Raw genomic sequence first — 20,438 nt, forward strand, 5'->3', positions numbered from 1 at the left:
GACGAGGATGCATGCAAAAGATGAGAGAGAGAGAGAGAGAGAGAGAGAGTGATGGTAGGATCCAAGATAGAAATTGACTAAAGATGTGCACATTTTCAAACTGCTATTAAATTTTGCTCTCCAAAAAACATCCCTATCTTGTTGATAAATAAAAAGACCTTCTTCATTTTTGGATGCCCTATTTGAGGGATTGTGATATGTAGGCATCCCCTTTGACTACCTATTGGTGCTCCACACGTGGCGAGTGATAGAAAGAACTTGGCACAGCTTTTGGGGACCTCCTCCTCAGGTGACCAAATGTAGGAGGAGAATGCCTTCAAGTGTTGAAGGGCCAGAGCCTTGGTAACACTAGCACTAGGTGAGAACAAGATGTCCCTTCTTGAGGGAATCCAATGGAGTTTATGACCCACAATCAAGAGATTATCAGGCCAAAGCTTTAAGCGTTAGACCAGCACGAGTAGGTGCATGTTTGTCTAAATTTAGTCCCAAGTTGGAACCTTTTTAACATGACTCAGTATATCCAATATGAATCAAGATCGATATGCATCCATGATTGTGATGGCTCAATGAACTACCATAGCGATAAAGTAATCAAAATAACTTGTGAATACAAATCTCGGTATAAATCACTCTGAAAAAAGAAAATTGGAACTTGCATTATGATACCGATAACCTGAATTTCTATGACACTTTGGAGGCGAAGGGAAAACTCAACTGTGATAAAGACTAGCACTTAGCAAAAAAATATAGAAAAGTTCTACAATTGAACTTATAAAAATGGTTCTATTGATGATTATTTTAAAAAATGAAGGACATAGAGTTTCACAATAATAGCCAGTTGGACCAGCTTGAGTTGATAAAAATGGCACCTTTGAGTGCTACTTTAGGAATGGCTAAAAAAAGCAGACCTTTAATGCATTAAAATTGGCTAGAATCTTCAAAAACCAACAAAAGCTAGCCTTGGCAAAATTGGTTAATTGCAATGTAGACATAAAAGCCGGTTGGGATATAAAAATTCTCGAGGGAAAATTGGTCAAGTAAAATATTTTCCTTTTCTTAAGAGGTTAAAAAAATGTTTTTTCTGACATTGTTACATTAGCATAATCATTGCCATCTTTTACACCCAAGCCTTTCTAGGTGCAAACAAATGTATTCTTTGATATCGTAATCATTGTCGTTTTTTACACCCAAGCCTTTCTGGGTGCAAACAAATGTATTCTCTGATATCGTAATCATTGCCGTCTTTTACACCCAAGCCTTTCTAGGTACAAACACGTGTATATCATATCAAATGTCGAAAACATATAAAAGAGGAGAATGCATGCGAGCAAGCGTTAAAATCGAAGCCCATTTTGGATGTCAAAAATTATCATGCTTTTCATAAAAAACTAGCATGCTTTTGGATGTCAACCAAGCAAGCCCCCTTTTACCCAAGGGGGCTAGCTTAGTTGTAAGAGGGTTGGACTTGCATCACCAAGGTGGTGGGTTCAACCCCCATTAAGCACCCTTGGCAGTATCTCAAGGCAAAGGATGGTCTGGGTACCCCGGCCTAATGCACAGTGTTGGTGGAATAAAAAAAGATGACTTGTCATCACTTTATAAAGAAAGATCGAAGCCCATTTTGGGTGTAAAAAATTAGCATGCTTTTCGTATAAGGCATCATAGGGAATCTTTGTAAATGTATACCTCATATATACATGTATATGTATGTATACATTTCTATGTAAATTTGTGTCCATATTACATGTATGGAAAACACACATATTTTCCTAAAATCCCTATGTCAATACGTTTGAAGGTGTAAAGTTGCCTCTCTCTCTCTCTCTCTCTCTCTCTCTCTCTCTCTCTCTCTCTCTCTCTCTCTCTCTCTCTCTCTCTCTCTCTCTCCTTTTCCTCTACTGTGTTTTCTCTCCTCCATACATGTTGCCCAAGATGTGGAACACTCTTGAACGATGGGTGGGTGGCTTTTTCCCTTTAGATTCACTAAAACTCTCTCTCTCTCTCTCTCTCTCTCTCTCTCTCTCTCTCTCTCTCTCTCTCTCTCTCTCTCTGGCCTTCTCCATACGATGCATCCATTCTGCTACATGCTTGAATTTCCTTGGGTTGATCCCCCATGAAGCTTCGCATGCAGCTCTGATATGGGTTGCCATGACTTTCAACCCTCTATCGCTGTTGCTATGCCTTTCTATATCTCTATCACAACAGCTGGTGCTAAAGAAACTAAAGTGCTAAAGTTTCTTGCCATCAGTGCTAAAGTTCTTGTCAGTGTAGCATGTGAGTTTATCAAGAGGGATTTACTATTTCAAGAAACTTACAATTTTTCCTGTACAAGAGGGGTTTGAAAAATGGTTTGAAAAAAAATGCAAATTTTAAGGAAAGAGGGTCATTTAATTCATGAAAAAATGTAAGTGAAGAGGGGTTTCTAAAATACCCCTTGAAGTAGTGGAACCCCGAGGAGTAGAGGGGTAAAAGGCACAAATGGGGAAGGTCGAGATAGGAGAGGGGCATAGTGATGAGGGACATGCAGAGGAGGAGGAAGGGGGAGGGGATTGCATGCAAACACGCTTTAGTGTCAAACCCATAGCCTTAATAAAAAGTACCACGTCAATGGCATTTTTGAATTAAAAGGTTGGTTTGGGATGGAGTGAATAGGAGGAGGTTAGGATGGCCCATTATCTTTTCCACTTTCCCTATGGCGCTTCTTACTATTTAAGTCAGCTTGAGCACGTTCTCGGCATGACACAAAATGCAACTAGAATATAACAACTAATAATTTTGTATTAAAAAATGGTAGATGATTGTTAAAAAATCATAGTACATGTGATAATAGATAAGAATTTAGAAAAAGTGAAGGCTCATGTTAACTTAAAAGCTAACACAAAAACTTAGGTCTAGGGCCATTGCATTGATAAATTTTAGGTTAGAAAGATCAATTGGTGTTTTAGGGGCAGGAGAGGCCATTGGTATTTTGTAGGTAAGAGTCCACACTAATTTCATGCATAAGAGAGGCCACACCAATTGCAATAAATTGAGTGAGGAAAGAAAGAATTGGCTGGGTAACTTGGGAAGAGAATTTTTTTTGCTAAACATACCTACTGGGTGGGTCACTTGGGACGAGATGGCTTCTAAGTTATGGTTGTGCTGCGCTATATTGTTAGGATTATTTATTTTACCTATTGAGGGTAATCACCTAATATCAGCAGCACAACCATAACTTATCCAAGTTTTTGATAAGTTGGATAATCCAAGTGTTAACTCATGGACAACTCTTGTGCACGGTCTTAATGATAATTGAAAATTTGAACAAGCCTGAATTGTTTTTTAGAGAATGCAAGCTCGCCATGTACGACTAAGCTATCATAGATTCCAGGCCCTAGTGAAAACTGCGGTCTAGTTAAAGGACATTCATTTCGGTAGGAATTCGCATATCCAGATTGCAAAAAAGGCACATGATGACAATCACATAATTTGTGTCACTTTGATTGAGCTTTACGTCAAGTGTAGCACACATGTTGAAGCAGGTGCAATTTGTGGAGAAATTGCCTTTCCAAGAGATAGTCTCATGGAACATACTTATTAGAGACTATGTTGACAATGGGCTTGGAGAGGAAGCTCTCAATTGTTTTAGGCTCATGCAAGGTACTTGCTTGTCTCCGGATGTTGTGACTTTGGTTGGTGGTTTGAAAGCCTGTAGTGTTGTTCAAGACACGATCACTGGCAGAGATTTTCATTTGTGTGTTGTCAACTTGGTGTTGAGACAAATGTTATCATTAGAATTACATCGATAGATATGTATATGAAGGGTAGCTTTCTTGAGGATGCTCAAAAGCTTTTGACGATATTCATGAAGGAGTACGAGCGGAAGTGCGACGCGAGAGAGAGTGCGAGAAGAAGAGCACGACGATATGGTGAACTTGCTCTACTGTAATGTGTAGAGCATAGTGAGTTCTTATTAGGTTTTTACAAAAGAATATGTGTACATACCTGGCGGCCCGCCCACTTACCTGGGCGACCACATTGGGCTTTATACCCCAACAACCTCCCACTTAAAGTCCAATGTGGTACTTTAAGTGTGAGAGAAGCTACTATACAAGCTAATATACAAGAGATGTAGAGAAATGATGTACTACCCTACACCTAACTGCTTGCGAAAATGCGCAAAGCTCTCTGAGGGAAGTCCTTTTGTAAGTAGATCAGCAGGATTTTCTGTGGTGTGAACTTTGACAAGCTGAAGTTGCTTATCCTCGAGCATTTCCCTAATGAAATGATACTTCACATCCACATGCTTTGTCTTTGAGTGATAAACTGGATTGCGAGCCAATTGTATAGCACTTTGACTATCACAATATAACACAGGCATCTCTTCTTTGATTCCCAAATCTGTTACTAGTCGATTAAGACAAATTGATTCTTTGCATGCCTCTGATGCTGCAACATATTCAGCCTCTATAGTAGACTGAGTAACACAATCTTGTAATCTAGAACGCCATGATACTTCTCCACTAGCCAATGTAAAGACATACCCTGACGTAGACCTTCGGTTGTCTAAGTCACCTGCATAATCTGAGTCTGTAAAACCCTTTACACTTAGCTGCTGACTCCCATAGCATATACGCATACTCTTTGTAGCTTTCAAGTATCTCAATATTCCTTTCACTGCCTCCCAATGTTTCTTGCCTGGGTTTGACATGTATCGACTTACTACTCCCACTGCAAATGCAATGTCTAGGCGAGTAGCAATCATTGCATACATCAAACTACCCACTGCAGACGCATATGGAATCTTATCCATTTTAGCCTGTTCTTCCTTAGACACAGGACAATCTTGTTTGCTAAGTTTCACATATGGTGGCAATGGAACACTCAATGCCTTTCCCTTCTCCATATTGAAACGTTGCAAAACCTTGTCAATATACTCTGTTTGAGATAACCAAATCAACTTCTTTGATCTGTCTCTCTCAATGCGCATACCAAGTATATGACTTGCCTCACCCGTGTCTTTCATGTCAAACGATTTTTTCATCTTTGACTTCAAAGCTGAAATTTCTTCCAAGTGCTTGCCAGCAATCAACATGTCATCCACATACAAAATAAGGATCAGCCAACTACCATCCTTAGCCTTCTTTGTATATAGACAGTGATCGAACTCACTACGTTTGTAGCCTTGAGAAAGCATAAACTTGTAGAATTTATGGTACCATGCCCTCGGTGATTGTTTTAAGCCATAAAGACTCTTTAACAATTGGCATACCCAATCTTCCTTGCCTTTCTCAACAAACCCTTCTGGCTGCTGCATGAAAGGCAAGGAAGATTGGCATACCCAATCTTCCTTGCCTTTCTCAACAAACCCTTCTGGCTGCTGCATGTAAATTTCCACATCTAAATCACCATGCAAGAACGCTGTCTTGACATCCATTTGGTGCAACACCAAATCTAATATGGCAACCAATGCAAGAAAGCATCTCAATGTAGTCATCTTGACCACCGGAGAGAAGACTTCATCAAAGTCAATGCCTTGTTCTTGCTTAAAGCCCTTGGCAACAAGCGTTGCTTTGTACTTTGGCTGACTATCATGAGCGGTGATCTTATACCTGTAAACCCATTTACAAGGTAGAGCCTTTTTGCCCTGTGGTAATTTAACTAGCTTCCATGTCTTGTTTTTATGCAGAGCTGTCATCTCTGACTGCATGGCCAATTGCCAATTCCCGGAGTCCTTCATTTGCACTGCTTCCTTGTAACATGAAGGCTCATTGCAATCAGTCAACATGACATAGTTCATAGATGGAACAAACCTATCAGGAGGTCGCGTGACACGTCCAGATCTACGCACAATAGGTGGCTCAGGCTCAGCCACAACCTGTGGTTCCACTCTATCCTGTCCTTGCTCCTCTTGAGCCTTGAAATTTTGTCTTGCACGTGCAGGTCCATCTTCTTGGAAGACAACTCTTCTAATCTCCTCAACCCTCTCTGGTTTAGAATGATATTTGGATTCATTAAAGTGAACATCATTGCTGCGGACAACCTTTCTAGATTCGGGATCCCAAAGTCTGTACCCCATCTCACCAGAATTACCATAGCCTAGAAAGATGCACTTTCTACTCTTTGGCTCAAGTTTGTTCCTAAATTCCTTTGGAACGTGAGTATATGCCTCACAGCCAAAGACTCTGAGATGCTTGTATGAGGGCATGTTGCCTGACCATACCATCTCTGGCACTGAATCCTTCTGCAAAACCTTGCTAGGAGATCTATTTACAAGATGAACAGTTGTTGATACAGCTTCAGCCCAAAACCCATTTGGCAGCTGTGCATTAGACAACATACTTCTGACCTTCTCTTGTATGGTCCTATTCATCCTCTCAGCAACACCATTTTGAGGAGGATTGTAAGGAGCAGTAAGTTCACGTTTTATACCTTTTGACTCACAAAAGTCCTGAAAGGCCTTTGAAACATACTCTCCACCATTGTCAGTGCGTAAGCATTTAAGCTTCTTGCCACTTTGATTCTCCACAAGTGTCACAAACGTTTTGAAAACACTAAACGCTTCATCCTTGTGCTTGAGAAAGTAAACCCATACTTTCCTCAAGTAATCATCTATAAATGTCATAAAGTAAGAAGCTCCCCCTAGAGATAGGTTAGGCATAGGTCCACACAAATCACTATGAACAAGTGCCAACTGTGTATCTCTTCTACTGCTTCTATGCTTATGTGGCTGCTGTGTTTGCTTACCATACAGACAATGTTCACAGAATTCAAAATCATTAAATGAAAAGCCAGGCAAATAACCAGAACGAGACAAGATTTCCATTCCCTTCTTGGACATATGTCCTAACCGGCTATGCCACAAAGAAACGTTCGGCTGCTCGGTTACATTGATTACATTTTTAGAGACATTTGATACATAAATCATGTAAAGTCCTCCAGACTTTACTCCATGTGCTACTGTCATAGAACCCTTGGATATCTTCCACATGTTCTGTCCAAAAGTGGTGACGTAGCCAGCATCATCAAGTAAACTTGTGCTAATCAAGCTCTTTGTAATTGCGGGAACATGTCTCACATTATTCAGCGTGAAAGAAGAGCCATTCTGAAACTTCAATTGAACATTTCCAACACCTAAGATCTCACATGTCTTCCCATTGCCTAGCCGAACATGATCTTTAGTGGTCACATAAGAGGTAAACCACTCCTTGTTTGGAGACACATGAAGTGATGCCCCTGAGTCTATAATCCAGTCACTCAGTGCATTTCCATCATATGCTGTAAGAAGAGCTGAGTCCATTGTATTCTTCAAGAAGTAGATGTCTCCTGTCTGCTGCAGTAAATCTGACAGTACATAGACTTCCCACAAAGTCATACATCCACAAATTTTCCACTGTATGTTGTAACCGCTGCGGCGGTTGTTAGCTGCGTGACTCACAGCCAGCAAACCCTCAACATACATACATGATCTTTGACAATACATCCCATATGGAAGTACCTGCAATGTCAGGATTAAATTTGGAATATCAAGCAGCAAACACAAGCTACCTGATGAACTAGTGGATGTCGCCTATAGTCTTTGTGTAGATGCGCCCGTGTCGTATGTGACACGCCTCCAAGAACTGTGATCCGTCCTTCGATGTGTAGACAGCCACAAATCAACACTCTGAGAGTGTCGATATCCTCAGCACCTGCAGTCGTTGGCCGAAAACCCCAAATTTGCAGAGTCGGATCTGCACCCATTGAGACCACGTAGTCGAAAATGGCCTGCGCATAACTTTGTCGAAGCCGTCGAACGGTGACCGAGATGACCTCAGAATAAAATTCTGAGCACACCAAGCCCTACGGGTCTCCCCACAAGATTTGGGGCCGTGTCTTTGCCTGTCGAATTTCACTCCAATCTGAGCTGGTGACTCTAGCCTCCTGTAGTGCTGCCCCGAGCCTCGATCTGAGCTCTGATACCAGTTGAAGGAGTACGAGCGGAAGTGCGACGCGAGAGAGAGTGCGAGAAGAAGAGCACGACGATATGTTGAACTCGCTCTACTGTAATGTGTAGAGCATAGTGAGTTCTTATTAGGTTTTTACAAAAGAATATGTGTACATACCTGGCGGCCCGCCCACTTACCTGGGCGACCACATTGGGCTTTATACCCCAACAATTCAAACCCGAACTGCGGTCTCGTGGACTGCTTTGTTAATAACAGGATATGATGAGCATGGATTGGAAAAGGAAGTATTGAACTCCTTAGACAAAATAGATGAATTACCATGAATAAAGTCAAATTGATTTTCAAATAATTCACAATGGATAATTAACACAATGATTACATTCTAGCTGGTTGTATTTGGGGGCAATTCTGAAGGCACAATGTCCCCATAGAAACCGAGTTCAATGAGTGACTTCCAACATGACTGCACTAACATTGTGTAGGGCTCATTGTTGATCTCATCCTCTAATGGATTGAGCGAAATCACAACAAATTGATCTCCGCTAAAAAAAGTACCCTTGACTCTTGCTCAAGGGCCTAGGAACTGCCATGTCCACTGTGTGAAACTCAGCCCTCCTCAGAGACGACCATTCTTCCACGATGATGTGTGGTCCACTTAGCACCATATCATTGGGCTTAGACTGTATCAGGGCGAAAGAATCCCCACTGAAGACATAGGCTTCCTCAACATCAAACAGGAGTGGGGCAATTGCATCTACTGTACGAAACCCAATTTGGCCCAAAGACGGCCAATAATCCACAATTCTAAATGGCCCAAATGTCTCGTTTGTTTCCATATTAACATGGCCGTAAAATTCCTTGCTAAAAACATGGATAAAGCTTGTGTTGCTTGCAGGCCAGACTGCATCCACTGACGCAAAGCCCAAGTTTGCAAGAGCAGACCACTCGGTCTCTATAAGAGCTGGCCCTTGAAGAAGTTTGTTGGGGAGAGGAAGTGCCTGCACATAATTTCTTAGCATCAATTCAAAATTTGCACTTATCTTGAAAGACAACCTGGAGAATGATTAGTTTTTTGCATTAACCTGCATTAAGGCATATCTGTTCTCGGCAAAGAAGTATATTTGATTTTGGTTTTTAGGGTTCAGGAAGGGTGCTCTAGTAGGTTTTGCAAGCATATCTCCTATCATCACTTCGTCTTCTATGGGGCTTCCTTTTCCATCTTCAAGAATATCGTCAAAGTCATCCATTATGCTAAGCTCGGTATGGGTTGGGATCCAATACACATGTGGGATACTTGGTGGGATTGTTAGGTCCGCTACCTGAGCAGGATTAACAACGTTTCTCCATTTTCCGCCACGTCGAAATAGGGGTTCATCAAGATCCGGACAAGTTGCTACATATCACAATTATAAGAAATTCGGATAACAAAATTACATGGACAGATGTATAGCTTACACACACACACACACACACACACACACACACACACAGAGCTAACCATTCTTCCATAGTCATATGTGTACTCCCTTGCACTACGGATCAACTCAGGCCTGATGCCACCTACAAAGGCAATTTCTCTCTCTTCTGCAAAACTGGGAAATACATAACCAAGATTTCAACATCATTGATTCAAAAGACATAGACACTATACCATACATGGAGCATGCACAAGAAGGGGTTTGATCACCTTCCCTTGTTCAAATGAGCTGCTAGAGGAAAGGAACTCCATATGCTAGCACTCAGCTAGGTATATGCACTACCTCCCTTGCAAAAGCTCATAAGTGATTTGGAAAACCTTCTTGCTAAGATACATGCAAAGAAAAAAGATGTGAATAAAAATGTATGTATGTATACGTACACGTTGTATGAGCCAAGACTAAGATTGATGTCTATTCCACCATGGGACAATACTTCATACTCATACCGAAAGTGTGCATATGGTGCCCAACGTAGAATACGCCCATTCGCCCCCCAAAAATATCTAGTGGTACTGTTAACCCTCACGGCTCACAGACACCCCATCACCTACGATGGACGTGTATTATGTATTTGGTAGAGTCAGGTACCGGGCTTGTCGGACTAATAGGAAAAGGGTAAGAGTGATCGCCGATGAGAGGCACACTCTAATTGGGACATTCAAGGGATTAGTTGGCTAAGCATGGGCGCCCAAGTGTGAATGGGGTGAGCTCATATAAAAGCCAACTAAACCTAAAATTCACTCATTCTCTCATTTGTGCAATAGAAGAGTGCTCTTGCTCCATCTCCATCTCCATCTTCTTCTTCTTCACCTCCTTGTGTGTGTGTGTGTGTGTGTGTGTGTGTGTGTGAGAGAGAGAGAGAGAGAGTGCGATCGAGCATTGCGGCGGCACGACGGCGGTGAAGCGGTTGAGCGCAACGTAGCGGCGTCTCCTTCTTCTTCGCGGTGAGGAATCCTCCACGGCAGAAGCATAGAGCGGTGAGTGACACACCATTGCCCTCTTTTGAGCTTACTAGTTAAGCTAGTTGTGTGCTTGGAGCCGTCTGTGGCTCGCACACAGTGTTAGGCAAGTCCCTTGCTTCGACAGTGCGGCAAGGAGCGCACATTTTTGGTGCCGCTGCCGGGGAATCGCCCTGCACTAAGCCCAAGAGGCACTTTGTGCTTCTCCTATGAGTTGTCTGTAGTAGGAAAGAAGAGGAAGAGGAAGAGGAATGAGTTATTTTTCTGCAAGTTGTTAATTTCTGTATTGTCTGCAAGTTCTGTGATTTCTGCATAATGTTGTGTTTTCTGTTTGCACACAGTCTTTGCACAATTAGTAGTCGTTAGCTTGTTCGCAGTGAATGAATAAGTAGGAAGGCAGTTAGCAATTTCTGTTTGCACACAGTCTGTACACAGTTTTCTGTCAAGGTTTGCCTGCACACAGTCTTTGCACAATAAGGCAGTGAGAGAGGAAGTAGGTGGACAGTTAGCCCACTGTCAGTAAGCAGTTAGCAGAGTGGTTAACAGATTAGTTAGTGGTTAGCAGCACGGTTAGTAAGTAGATAAGGTAGTGAGCTGTCTGTGAGCTGTTGATAGAGAGGTTAGGTAGGTGTTGACAGTGTGTGTGGCCAAGAAAGGGTCACCTAAACCGCGCGCGGTCGTCGCCCAAAAAAAAATTAAATAAATAAATAAATAAAAATTAAAAAAAAAACCGAAAATATTTAAGCGTGAGTGACTGGGGGGCTACACTAAAATTTTGATCGGGATCGGAATCATAAGCCCAGGCCCAGGCCTCAGTCCTCAATCTTATGATATACACTAGACTCACTCTTATATATATACCCTAACTCCTCAAGAGGGAATGAGAGCATGTGGGGCAAGTCCTCCACTCTCCTCCCTTCTCTTCCCACTTGCACCCTTAGACTTTCTAATTTGGGCCTAGTTCCCTACTAGAAATTGACGGTTTTAGGGATTCCGAGGGCATAAAGTGACCAAACGGAGGGCTGTAAAGCACGACACGTCCCTCTGACCGAGGCGCTCGTTTTAAGCTATCATACGTTCTATTCTATAGCTGGGTCAGAAAAAAAGGACCAAAAAATCAACAAAAAAAAAAGACTTGGGTTGCAAAACACCCAAAAATACTAGGTGAGCGGCCTTCACGGGCACTCACTGACACTTCTAGGGGATCCAAGTCATATGAACCTACGCTCTGGACGAGTGTTAGAGCACGAGCATATTGGTAGTTCCTCCATTTACGCGGGCACCCATTATTCCTCCACCCTAGGTTCTAGACCTTCGGCCGGGACTCAAGGTAGCGCGACCCAAGATCCTCATATCGCGTCTAGTGATTCTTCCTCTGACTACGAAGTCATGGAGGGGTATCCTACACCAAACCCTGATAGTTCAAGTCAAGACATGCATGCCATGGGCCCACGACCCGGGTCCAGCGTGTTTAGCCGCTTAAAAGAGACCCTTAGTAGAGCTACTCGCTCCGAACATGCGGTTAATGAAATAAATGAAGGGAGTGGGGAAGTAAATTCGTCATTCATGCCTAAAATAGACCCTATGCTTCTTGAGAGTGTGCATGTGAATGTTCCATCCACTGCACCTCCTGATCCTTTAGGACTATCTCCATCTGAGGTTTTACTACCCGATGGTAGGAGTCTTGCCGAAGTACAAGAAATCGAACGCTATATGCAAACAACAAGGGAGAGGGAAATTGAGAACCTACGAAGGCTAGAACAAAGTCGAGCCCTGAAAGCAAAGGCTCCTATGACAACAATCATGCCAGTCGAGCAACCGAGTGCTCCCAAGGTAGCAGTCACGGAGGGGCAAGCGATGGGGAGCAATAATGCTTCCACTTCGAGGGAAACCTCCAGCACGCCAGGCCTAGATGGGATGGATATTCCTAAATGAAAATTGGGAGTATGACCTACAAGCAGAAGCTTTAACTGATCGGTACACAGGACACACCTATCACGTGGGTTGGTTAGATGTTCTACACACATCGGGTGTTACTAGCATAGATGAGCAACAACAGAAAGTCTGTGATGTCCTCCATAGGATTGTCGAGTTAGAAAGACAGAACATAGGGATCAACATGCCTTCAACAGGCCTAATGAGATTCTTGGATACGGGAAAGGCCAACCAACCAACCCTATCACAAATGGAGACTCCCTCAGTGAGCCCCATTGATCCTCCATATGTTGTTTCGCCAGGAGCCTCAGTACAATCTGAGCCCACAAGTGGCAGCTTTACCTTCCCAGGTCTAGCTCATCTTTCTCTTAATGACACTAGAGCTACCATGCATATCCCAGTGGTGAGCGTGACAAGAAGTACACCATGGAGTTCATTTGTTAATACTGTGCCGATGCCTAGTAGCACAGTGCCCCCAACTATACCTACATGTATGTATCAATCATGTGCACCTTTCGTACCTCAGCCTCATGTAGCTCCTACACCTCTGATTATTCCAAGAGCTTACAATCCACAATGGCATTATCCAAGCTCTTATACAAGTGGAGCCATGCCATTTAATAATAACATGCCATATCAAGCACCCCCTATGCCTAGGGCCACGCCTGTAAACTTTGGACCACCGTCTAGTACACCACCATACGAAATATGGGACCCAAGATCCGCGCGTATGCCAAGGCCAAGGCCAACTCCCATCTCACATGTGGTTCTAGGAGCACATACACCCATTATACCTGCTCAAATAGGAGATTTGGCAGCATTTGCTCAAACTATCGGTCGCTCTATTGCGGAAAACATGCGTAGTGCACCTGATAGAGAGCCTAGGAGCAAGGCAGTTCAAGTAGCTAAGCTCACACATAAATTCAGTGGAGACGGAGATGCTAGAAAGCATATGGAAGTCTTTGAACATGTGTGCGATTCCTTGGAAGAGCACAATGAGCTACATAAGTGTAAGGCTTTGAGTTTGACCCTAAGCGGAAAGGCTGGAGATTGGTATAGAATCTTAAGAGTAGAAGAGAAAACGATCTACTCTACTCTTAGGAGACTGTTCTTAAAAGAATACATACGAGAGGGAGTACTTTGGGGTGTAGCCTCTCATCTCCAGAAAGCCCAACGAGAAGAAGGTGAATCCGTGAGAGACTTCATTAGTCGCCTGAAGAATTTGAATTCTCGATGCAATCCAAACGAGCGATTCAACAACAACCAATTGCTTGATAGATTCATTAGGGGACTATGACATGAAAGTATCTATAATGGCCTAGTCATTAGAGGTATCACTACTTGGGAAGCAGTCACCATGAATGCAATCCAATTGGAGGATAATTTAATGATTGCAGGAGAAAGAGTGTCCGCCGAGCCGAAGTCTAGTAGCTCGCAAGCGTCAGGGCATGAGCCAATGAAGATAAAGCCAATCGTGAAAGAGCAAACGATATCTGAGATGACTTTGGCAGATCTCACCAAGGCCATCCAAGAAAGCCTTAGGGGTAATCGTGCTCCACAAAACACTCATATGTATCCAAGAAGGAAGCAGCAATGGTGCTCAATCTGCTTGGGCCCACATACTACGAGTGAATGCCCTACTTTCAGAGTAAAGTTTAACGGGACTTGTAACGCGTGTGGTAGGTATGGCCATCAAGCGAAGGATTGCCTAATGCTTAAACACATCATGGAAAATAGACCGCCTATAGCTTGGGCAGACTCACCTCGAGTTCCTGCATTGATGCCTACCCCACCCATGGAGCAACAGTTTCCATTACATCACATGGTCCCTAGAACCCAAAATGTGGTCCAAACCACACCGTTGCCACCTCCATTGCTAGGACCACAACCCCCTCATCCAAGAGTTACACCTATGAACCAAATAGGTTGCGAGTCATCTAGTACTTATGTAGATTGCGAAGAGGACATAGACTCTAGTATCACCTATGGAGTCGACATGCTTGAGGAGTGTCCCATGTACTATATGGAAGACCATTGGGGACAAATCAAATCGGTATATCAAGCTACTGCGCTAGCAGCAAGAGGTCAAAACATTAATAGTTTTGCCAGGAGACCACCTCTTCAGTGCTACGAATGTGGTGGACCACATCGAGTAGCTGAGTGCCCCATTAGAATGCAAAAGAATGCTGCACTAATGCAAACAAGTCAAGGGAGTGCATTGGCAATGCCAATACTCACTTGTAATCGTTGTGGCATAGATCATTTGATCGCGCAGTGTCCTAACAATCCAAACGCACTGAAAATCACACCATTGAACATAATAGAGATTGTTGATGGGACACCACCAACTATAAACATAGCACCAGTGAATGCACTCACACGATCGATGCTCCAAAAGCAAAATTACATCCTCAAAGAGAGAGATGCTGCATCCATTGGCCGAGCGAGAAAGAAGAAAACACGAAGAAAGAAATCCCTTAATGCTTCTAGCTCAAAACCTAGTTCAAAGACTAACATAGGGACAGGAGAGGATCCCGTGTATATGAATGACCCTGAGGATGACTCAGATTCGATAGAGACCACGGAGACCAAAACTGTTACTACAAAGGAAAAAGCCAGTGAGGAGGATCACAATAGGGAATTACGACAAACACCAAAAGAGTATTCAAAGTTAAACCACCCAGTTGCGAACCCCCAAGATAAGCCACGAGAGAAAAAAAATGAGGATTGCAAGAGAAAGATTGGAACCTATCCAAACCCAACAGTGGAAATTGAACGAGTCCAACAACTGAGGGGTTTGGTGGAAGAAACTCAACGAACATTAGAACCTGAACCCAAACATATCCAGATGTCGGACACAGTGTTTCCCACACAAGTTCAACCTCACAAGAACTACAGGCTGTTAGCTATACCCAGTATCATTCGGGAAGAGAGTGAGGGTAGGACATCTGAAAGTGGACACACACCTTTCCTACTAGAGAGAATGTTTGGTGAGGGAATGCCCGACCCCCTTGAGGAAGTGGAGATTCCATCTTCACCATTCTCTTGTCAGGGTCCTACGTCCCACAAGATGCCATTAAATGTTGCCAAATTGATGGATTTCATGTCTTCAGAAGTTAGAACCACCATCATGTCCAAACTATATAAAGACCCCGAGCTAGTCTCAGCTCTTCGAGCCTTCCTCAATGGAGAATTACAGGCCGGATTACCAAAGTTTGCACATATGAACAAACCTGACTCGGTAATGAATGATGAGGAACATTTAGCACCACCATCTGACCTAGCGGGACATGAATCTGTAATTGAAGTACCCGTTAACAAGTTGGGGCAATACTTTGAAGGTGATGACTCTAATGCTACTCTACCAATCACTACTAAAGGATTAACTGTAAAGGGGGTCCTTGACGGTGGTGCGGGAGTCAGCATGGTGACAAAGAGTTGTTGGGAATCTATGGGGCGACCTCACCTTGAAGCCACAAGCGTAGTGGTAAAAATGGCTAATGGATCTATTGTTACGCCTATTGGAATGCTAAAGGATCTCAGAATCAAGGTCTTGGGACACAAGGTAAGGCAGACTTTCATTGTTATGGATTTTTCCAAGCATCCTATGTCATTTGAGATGATCTTAGGGCGTCCATTCATGAGGGAAGCAAAAATGGTGCATGACTGGTCCAAAAACCACGTCTACTTACAGTTCCAAGACTCTGTCATTCGAGTTGATCTTTTAAGTGGTCGAACGCATCCTCTAGGAAATAAATTCATCATTGATAATCGATCAGACACAACAATTCACTCAGCTCCATTACAGTATTGTTACACGTGTAACAAAGACACGGATATTGGGGAGAACTCTCCTTATATGGATATCCTACCTGGAATGGCTGAGTCAGACAATGTCGATTGGGTGCACCTAGCGGCAACTATAGATACATGGGGAGCTAGAGGAACAACCTGGGTAACACCAGATGGGGAAGAGATACCACACGTTGCACCAGTAAACATGTTAGGTGTAGCGCATGTAACATCCGATGATAAGAAAGAGGCACACCTACCTGAGAGTGAAACCGATGATTCCTCAAAGGCTTCAGGCCAATACACATCAGAAACGGAATCTCAGGAAGAAATGGATTCAGAACCTGAGGAAACATCGAGTGAACCAAGTATAGGAAATAAATACTCAAGGCCTAGTACGACCGTCTATGGTAATTTATATGAGAGTGAAGAAGATACAAGCAAAGACCTATCAGGCAAGTCGAGTTCAAACATTTACCAAAATCAAAACCTTAACAAGAAACAAAGGTCATATAAAAGATGACGATATCGAGCAAATGTGAGAGCTAGGATAAACAAGGAAAGATCTATTGCAGAATGGCTTAGCTATCTAGGGGCATGTGATGCTCATCGAAAGCTAGTAGACAATTGGGGTGAACATCTCCAGAGTGTCATGTGGTGCAGCCCGCGACCCATTGACCTCGCTCAATTGGAGGTTACAGAGCCGAAATTGAGTCGAACTATAAGAAGACGTCAAAACCGAGAGTTAGCTCAACAACAAAAGGAGGCAGAACTAAAAGAAAGGTCTCTGTCAGGACAAGAGCCTACTGACTTACATACAGCTCCTGAACATTTTAAATCTTATACCACGGGGGAGCGAAAGGTTGTGTATGCCAAAGCCCAACGAATACCTACCAATGGAAGCAGTGGAGTCTATGATGGTCGAGCGGTAGTTAAAGAGATAGAATTAGCAGAACCAGGTGAGGAGTCTAAACCAGTCTTTATTGCTCAAGACCTTACCGAAACTGAAGAGGCTATACTTAAGGAGCTCCTCAAGGAATACAAGGATATCTTTGCTTGGACATATCATGACATGAAGGGCGTTCCACCTTCTGTGGTGCAACATACAATTCCCATGATCAACACCGCTAAACCCGTCCAGCAAAGACCCTATCCAATGAATCCTAAGTACGCCAAAATTGTACAAGAGGAGATTGAAAAACTTATCCAGTGTGGATTCATATACCCTATTGAGCACTCAGAATGGGTTTCTCCAATAGTCATTGTGCCAAAAAAGAATGGGAAACTAAGAGTGTGTGTAGACCTCAAGAAAGTTAATGCAGCTACTAGGAGAGATCATTATCCCTTGCCATATTCAGAACATGTGCTTGAGAGAGTTGCGGGCAAGGAAGCTTATAGCTTTTTAGATGGGTACTCTGGTTACAATCAAATCACAATTGCATTAGAGGACCAAGCTCAAACTGCTTTTATCACAGAGTTTGGAGTGCTTGCATTTCGTGTTATGGCTTTTGGCTTAACAAATGCCCCTGCTACATTCCAACGATTAATAAACACTGCGTTTAAAGAATTTCTAAGGGAGTTTTGTGAAGCTTTCCTAGACGACCTTTGTGTTTATTCTTCTTGGGAGAAGCATTTGTTATATCTACGAAAAATATTGAAAGGTGAAGATTTTATCGCATCTCATTGAACCCTTTCAAATGCCAATTTTGGGTTAAGCATGGAGTCATTCTAGGGCATATAGTGTCCAAGAACGGGATATCCACAGATGAGAGTAAGATTAAAGCCATTGCCAATTTTCCACCACCTACTAACTATACAGGAGTTCAAAGATTTATGGGCCATGTTGGTTATTATCGCAGGTTTATTTTAAACTTTGCTGAGATAGTGCGTCCATTGTACAAGCTTCTTATCGAGTTTCACTAGACGGAAGAATGTCATCGATCTTATGAGTTATTAAAGAAGGCCCTAACAAGTGCTCCAAACCTACGAACACCTGATTGGAATGTACCCTTTCATGTGCATATTGATGCATCAAATTTTGCTATTGGGTGTGTTCTAACTCAACCAGGAGAACATAAATTGGACTACCCTATTAGCTTTGCAAGTCGCCAATTAAATGATTCCGAGATGAACTACACTACTACAGAGTGCGAAGGTCTAGCTATGATTTACGCAGTAAAGAAATTTCGCTATTACCTTCTTGCTACCAAGTTTGTGTTTTATGTTGATCATCAAGCATTGCTATATTTGGTAAACAAGCCATGTTCCACAGGTCGAATTACACGATGGTTGTTAATTCTTCTTGAGTTTGACTTCACCGTTGTTGTGAGGCCTAGGAGAAAACATGTCATGGCGGATCATTTATCTCGTATCCCTAATGGCGAAGCTCCTACGGGGGTTGATGATGAATTACCTGATACTCCTTTGTTCATTGTTGAGACAATGCCTGAATAGAGTGAAAAGATTGTTAACTTCTTAGTTAATGGTTTTCCACCCAAAGAACTGCGAAAAGATATAGCTCGAAAATTAATCAAGGAATGCGAACCCTATTTCTTACTGGCGGGAACTCTCTATAAGAGAGGAAAAGATGATGTTCTTAGACGCTGTGCCCGCGAGGATGAGTATTTATATATTCTACAAGAGGCACACATGGGCGTAGCTGGTGGTCACTTTTCAGGAAAGTTGACTGCCCGAAAGATTTTACAGTCAGGCTATTGGTGGCCCACTCTGTTTAAGGATGCATCACTTTTTGCAAAGGGATGTGATGAATGCCAACGCTTCAACAAGCCACAAAGAAGGGATAGGATGCCTCTACATCCCATCAAGGTAACCTAACCATTTGAAAAGTGGGGCTTAGACTTTGTAGGACCCATTAGTTCGGCTGCACGTAACACGCAATCACGATATATCATTGTGGCTACCGACTATGTAACCAAATGGGCTGAAGCAAAAGCAACACAAAAGGCGGATGAAAAAAAACAGCTAAGTTCCTCTTTGAGAACACTATCACACGTTTTGGATGCCCCTTTGAACTTGTGAGTGACAATGGAACTCATTTTATAAATGAAGTAATAGAAGAACTCACATCAAACTTCATGATATCTCACCACAAGTCTACACCCTATTATCCCCAAGCAAATGGCCAAGCTGAGAGTACCAACAAAACTCTCATCTCCATTTTGACAAAGACAGTTGAGGCTCATCGCACTGATTGGGACCTAAAGCTTACATCAGCTTTATGGGCTTATCGTACTGCGTATAAAGTTGCTATTAATTGCACACTGTTTAAGATGGTGTACGGCCAAGAAGCAGTTATGCCATGGGAGTTTGTCATTCCTAGTCTTCGAGTAGCTTCTCAAGAAGGGTGGGATGGTAACCCCTTAGTTGAGCAATTATATATCTTGGAAAGGCTAGATGAAGAGAGGCAATTAGCTGTGTGAAATGCTCTAGTGGAGAAGGATAGGAGAAAGAAGTGGTTTGATAGCCATTTAAAGGATAAATACATCAAGGTTGGTGATAAAGTTCTTATGTACGGGGTACGTAATGAAAAGAAGAAATTGAAATACGCTGGTAAGGGACCATATCGAGTGTGTGAAATTACCCCGCAAGGTACCATTCGTGTGGAGACTCTAGATGGAGTTGAAACCATTGGATTCCTTAATGGGAGTAAATTCAAAAGATATTATGATCCTCTAAGCCAGGAAGAGTTGCAAGCCATCCATCAAAAGAAGGCTGCCAAGAAACAAGTAGAGCTTAAAAAAATCCAAGCAAGAGTTGAGGCTCGAGAACGACAACAACGTCTTAGACGCCAACGAGAGGCTAATCTGGGAATCACGCAAACATTTTTCGAGGACACAGATGACGACTCATTAGAATCTGATTCACCCCTACGATACCCAATTGAGCTAAATAGCCCCTATGGGAAAGTACTATACAATGCCTTATTAGATACGGGAGCTAAACACGATTTGTTGTCCTATGGAGTTTGGTGTCAATTAGGGAAACCGACCCTATCCCCGAGTACGATGCAAGTCAAGGGCATTAATAAAAAGAAAACTGCTATTCTTGGAGTCCTTCAGACCCCTATTGTCTATGACAATGGAAGCATAGTGCAGAGGTTTCTAGTCATGTCCGCGGGAGCTATGGAAGGCAACGTAAACCTGGGACGCACGTGGATGTTGGAAACCAAATGCACTATTCATTGAGATACTGGTAGTGTCACGACGCGACCACCGACTCTTACCCCTATCATTCAAGAAAAGTCACCTACGTTGCAAACTCTAGCAAAGTTGAAGGATAGCCAACATTCACAAGCCAAGGTGGTTAACTCATCTTTGCCGGATACC

General features: G+C 42.8%; 1 protein-coding gene across 1 annotated transcript in view; it reads right to left on the reverse strand.

Annotated features, from left to right (window-relative positions):
* Positions 1-6,779: 6,779 nt before the first annotated feature.
* Positions 6,780-20,438, reverse strand: part of LOC147453010 (uncharacterized) — a 31,016-nt gene continuing 17,357 nt past the window's right edge. Inside the window, exons 3-4 of the mRNA XM_086518543.1 lie at positions 9,011-9,321; positions 6,780-8,926 (exon numbers count right to left, since the gene is read on the reverse strand). Coding sequence (XP_086374669.1) covers positions 8,471-8,926; positions 9,011-9,321 — 767 coding nt within the window. The 3' untranslated portion in view covers positions 6,780-8,470. The remainder of the gene's footprint in view (positions 8,927-9,010; positions 9,322-20,438) is intronic.

Source organism: Adiantum capillus-veneris, chromosome 8 (genome assembly GCF_014529385.1).
Source record: "Adiantum capillus-veneris isolate H3 chromosome 8, ASM1452938v2, whole genome shotgun sequence".
Taxonomy (NCBI): Eukaryota; Viridiplantae; Streptophyta; class Polypodiopsida; order Polypodiales; family Pteridaceae; genus Adiantum; species Adiantum capillus-veneris.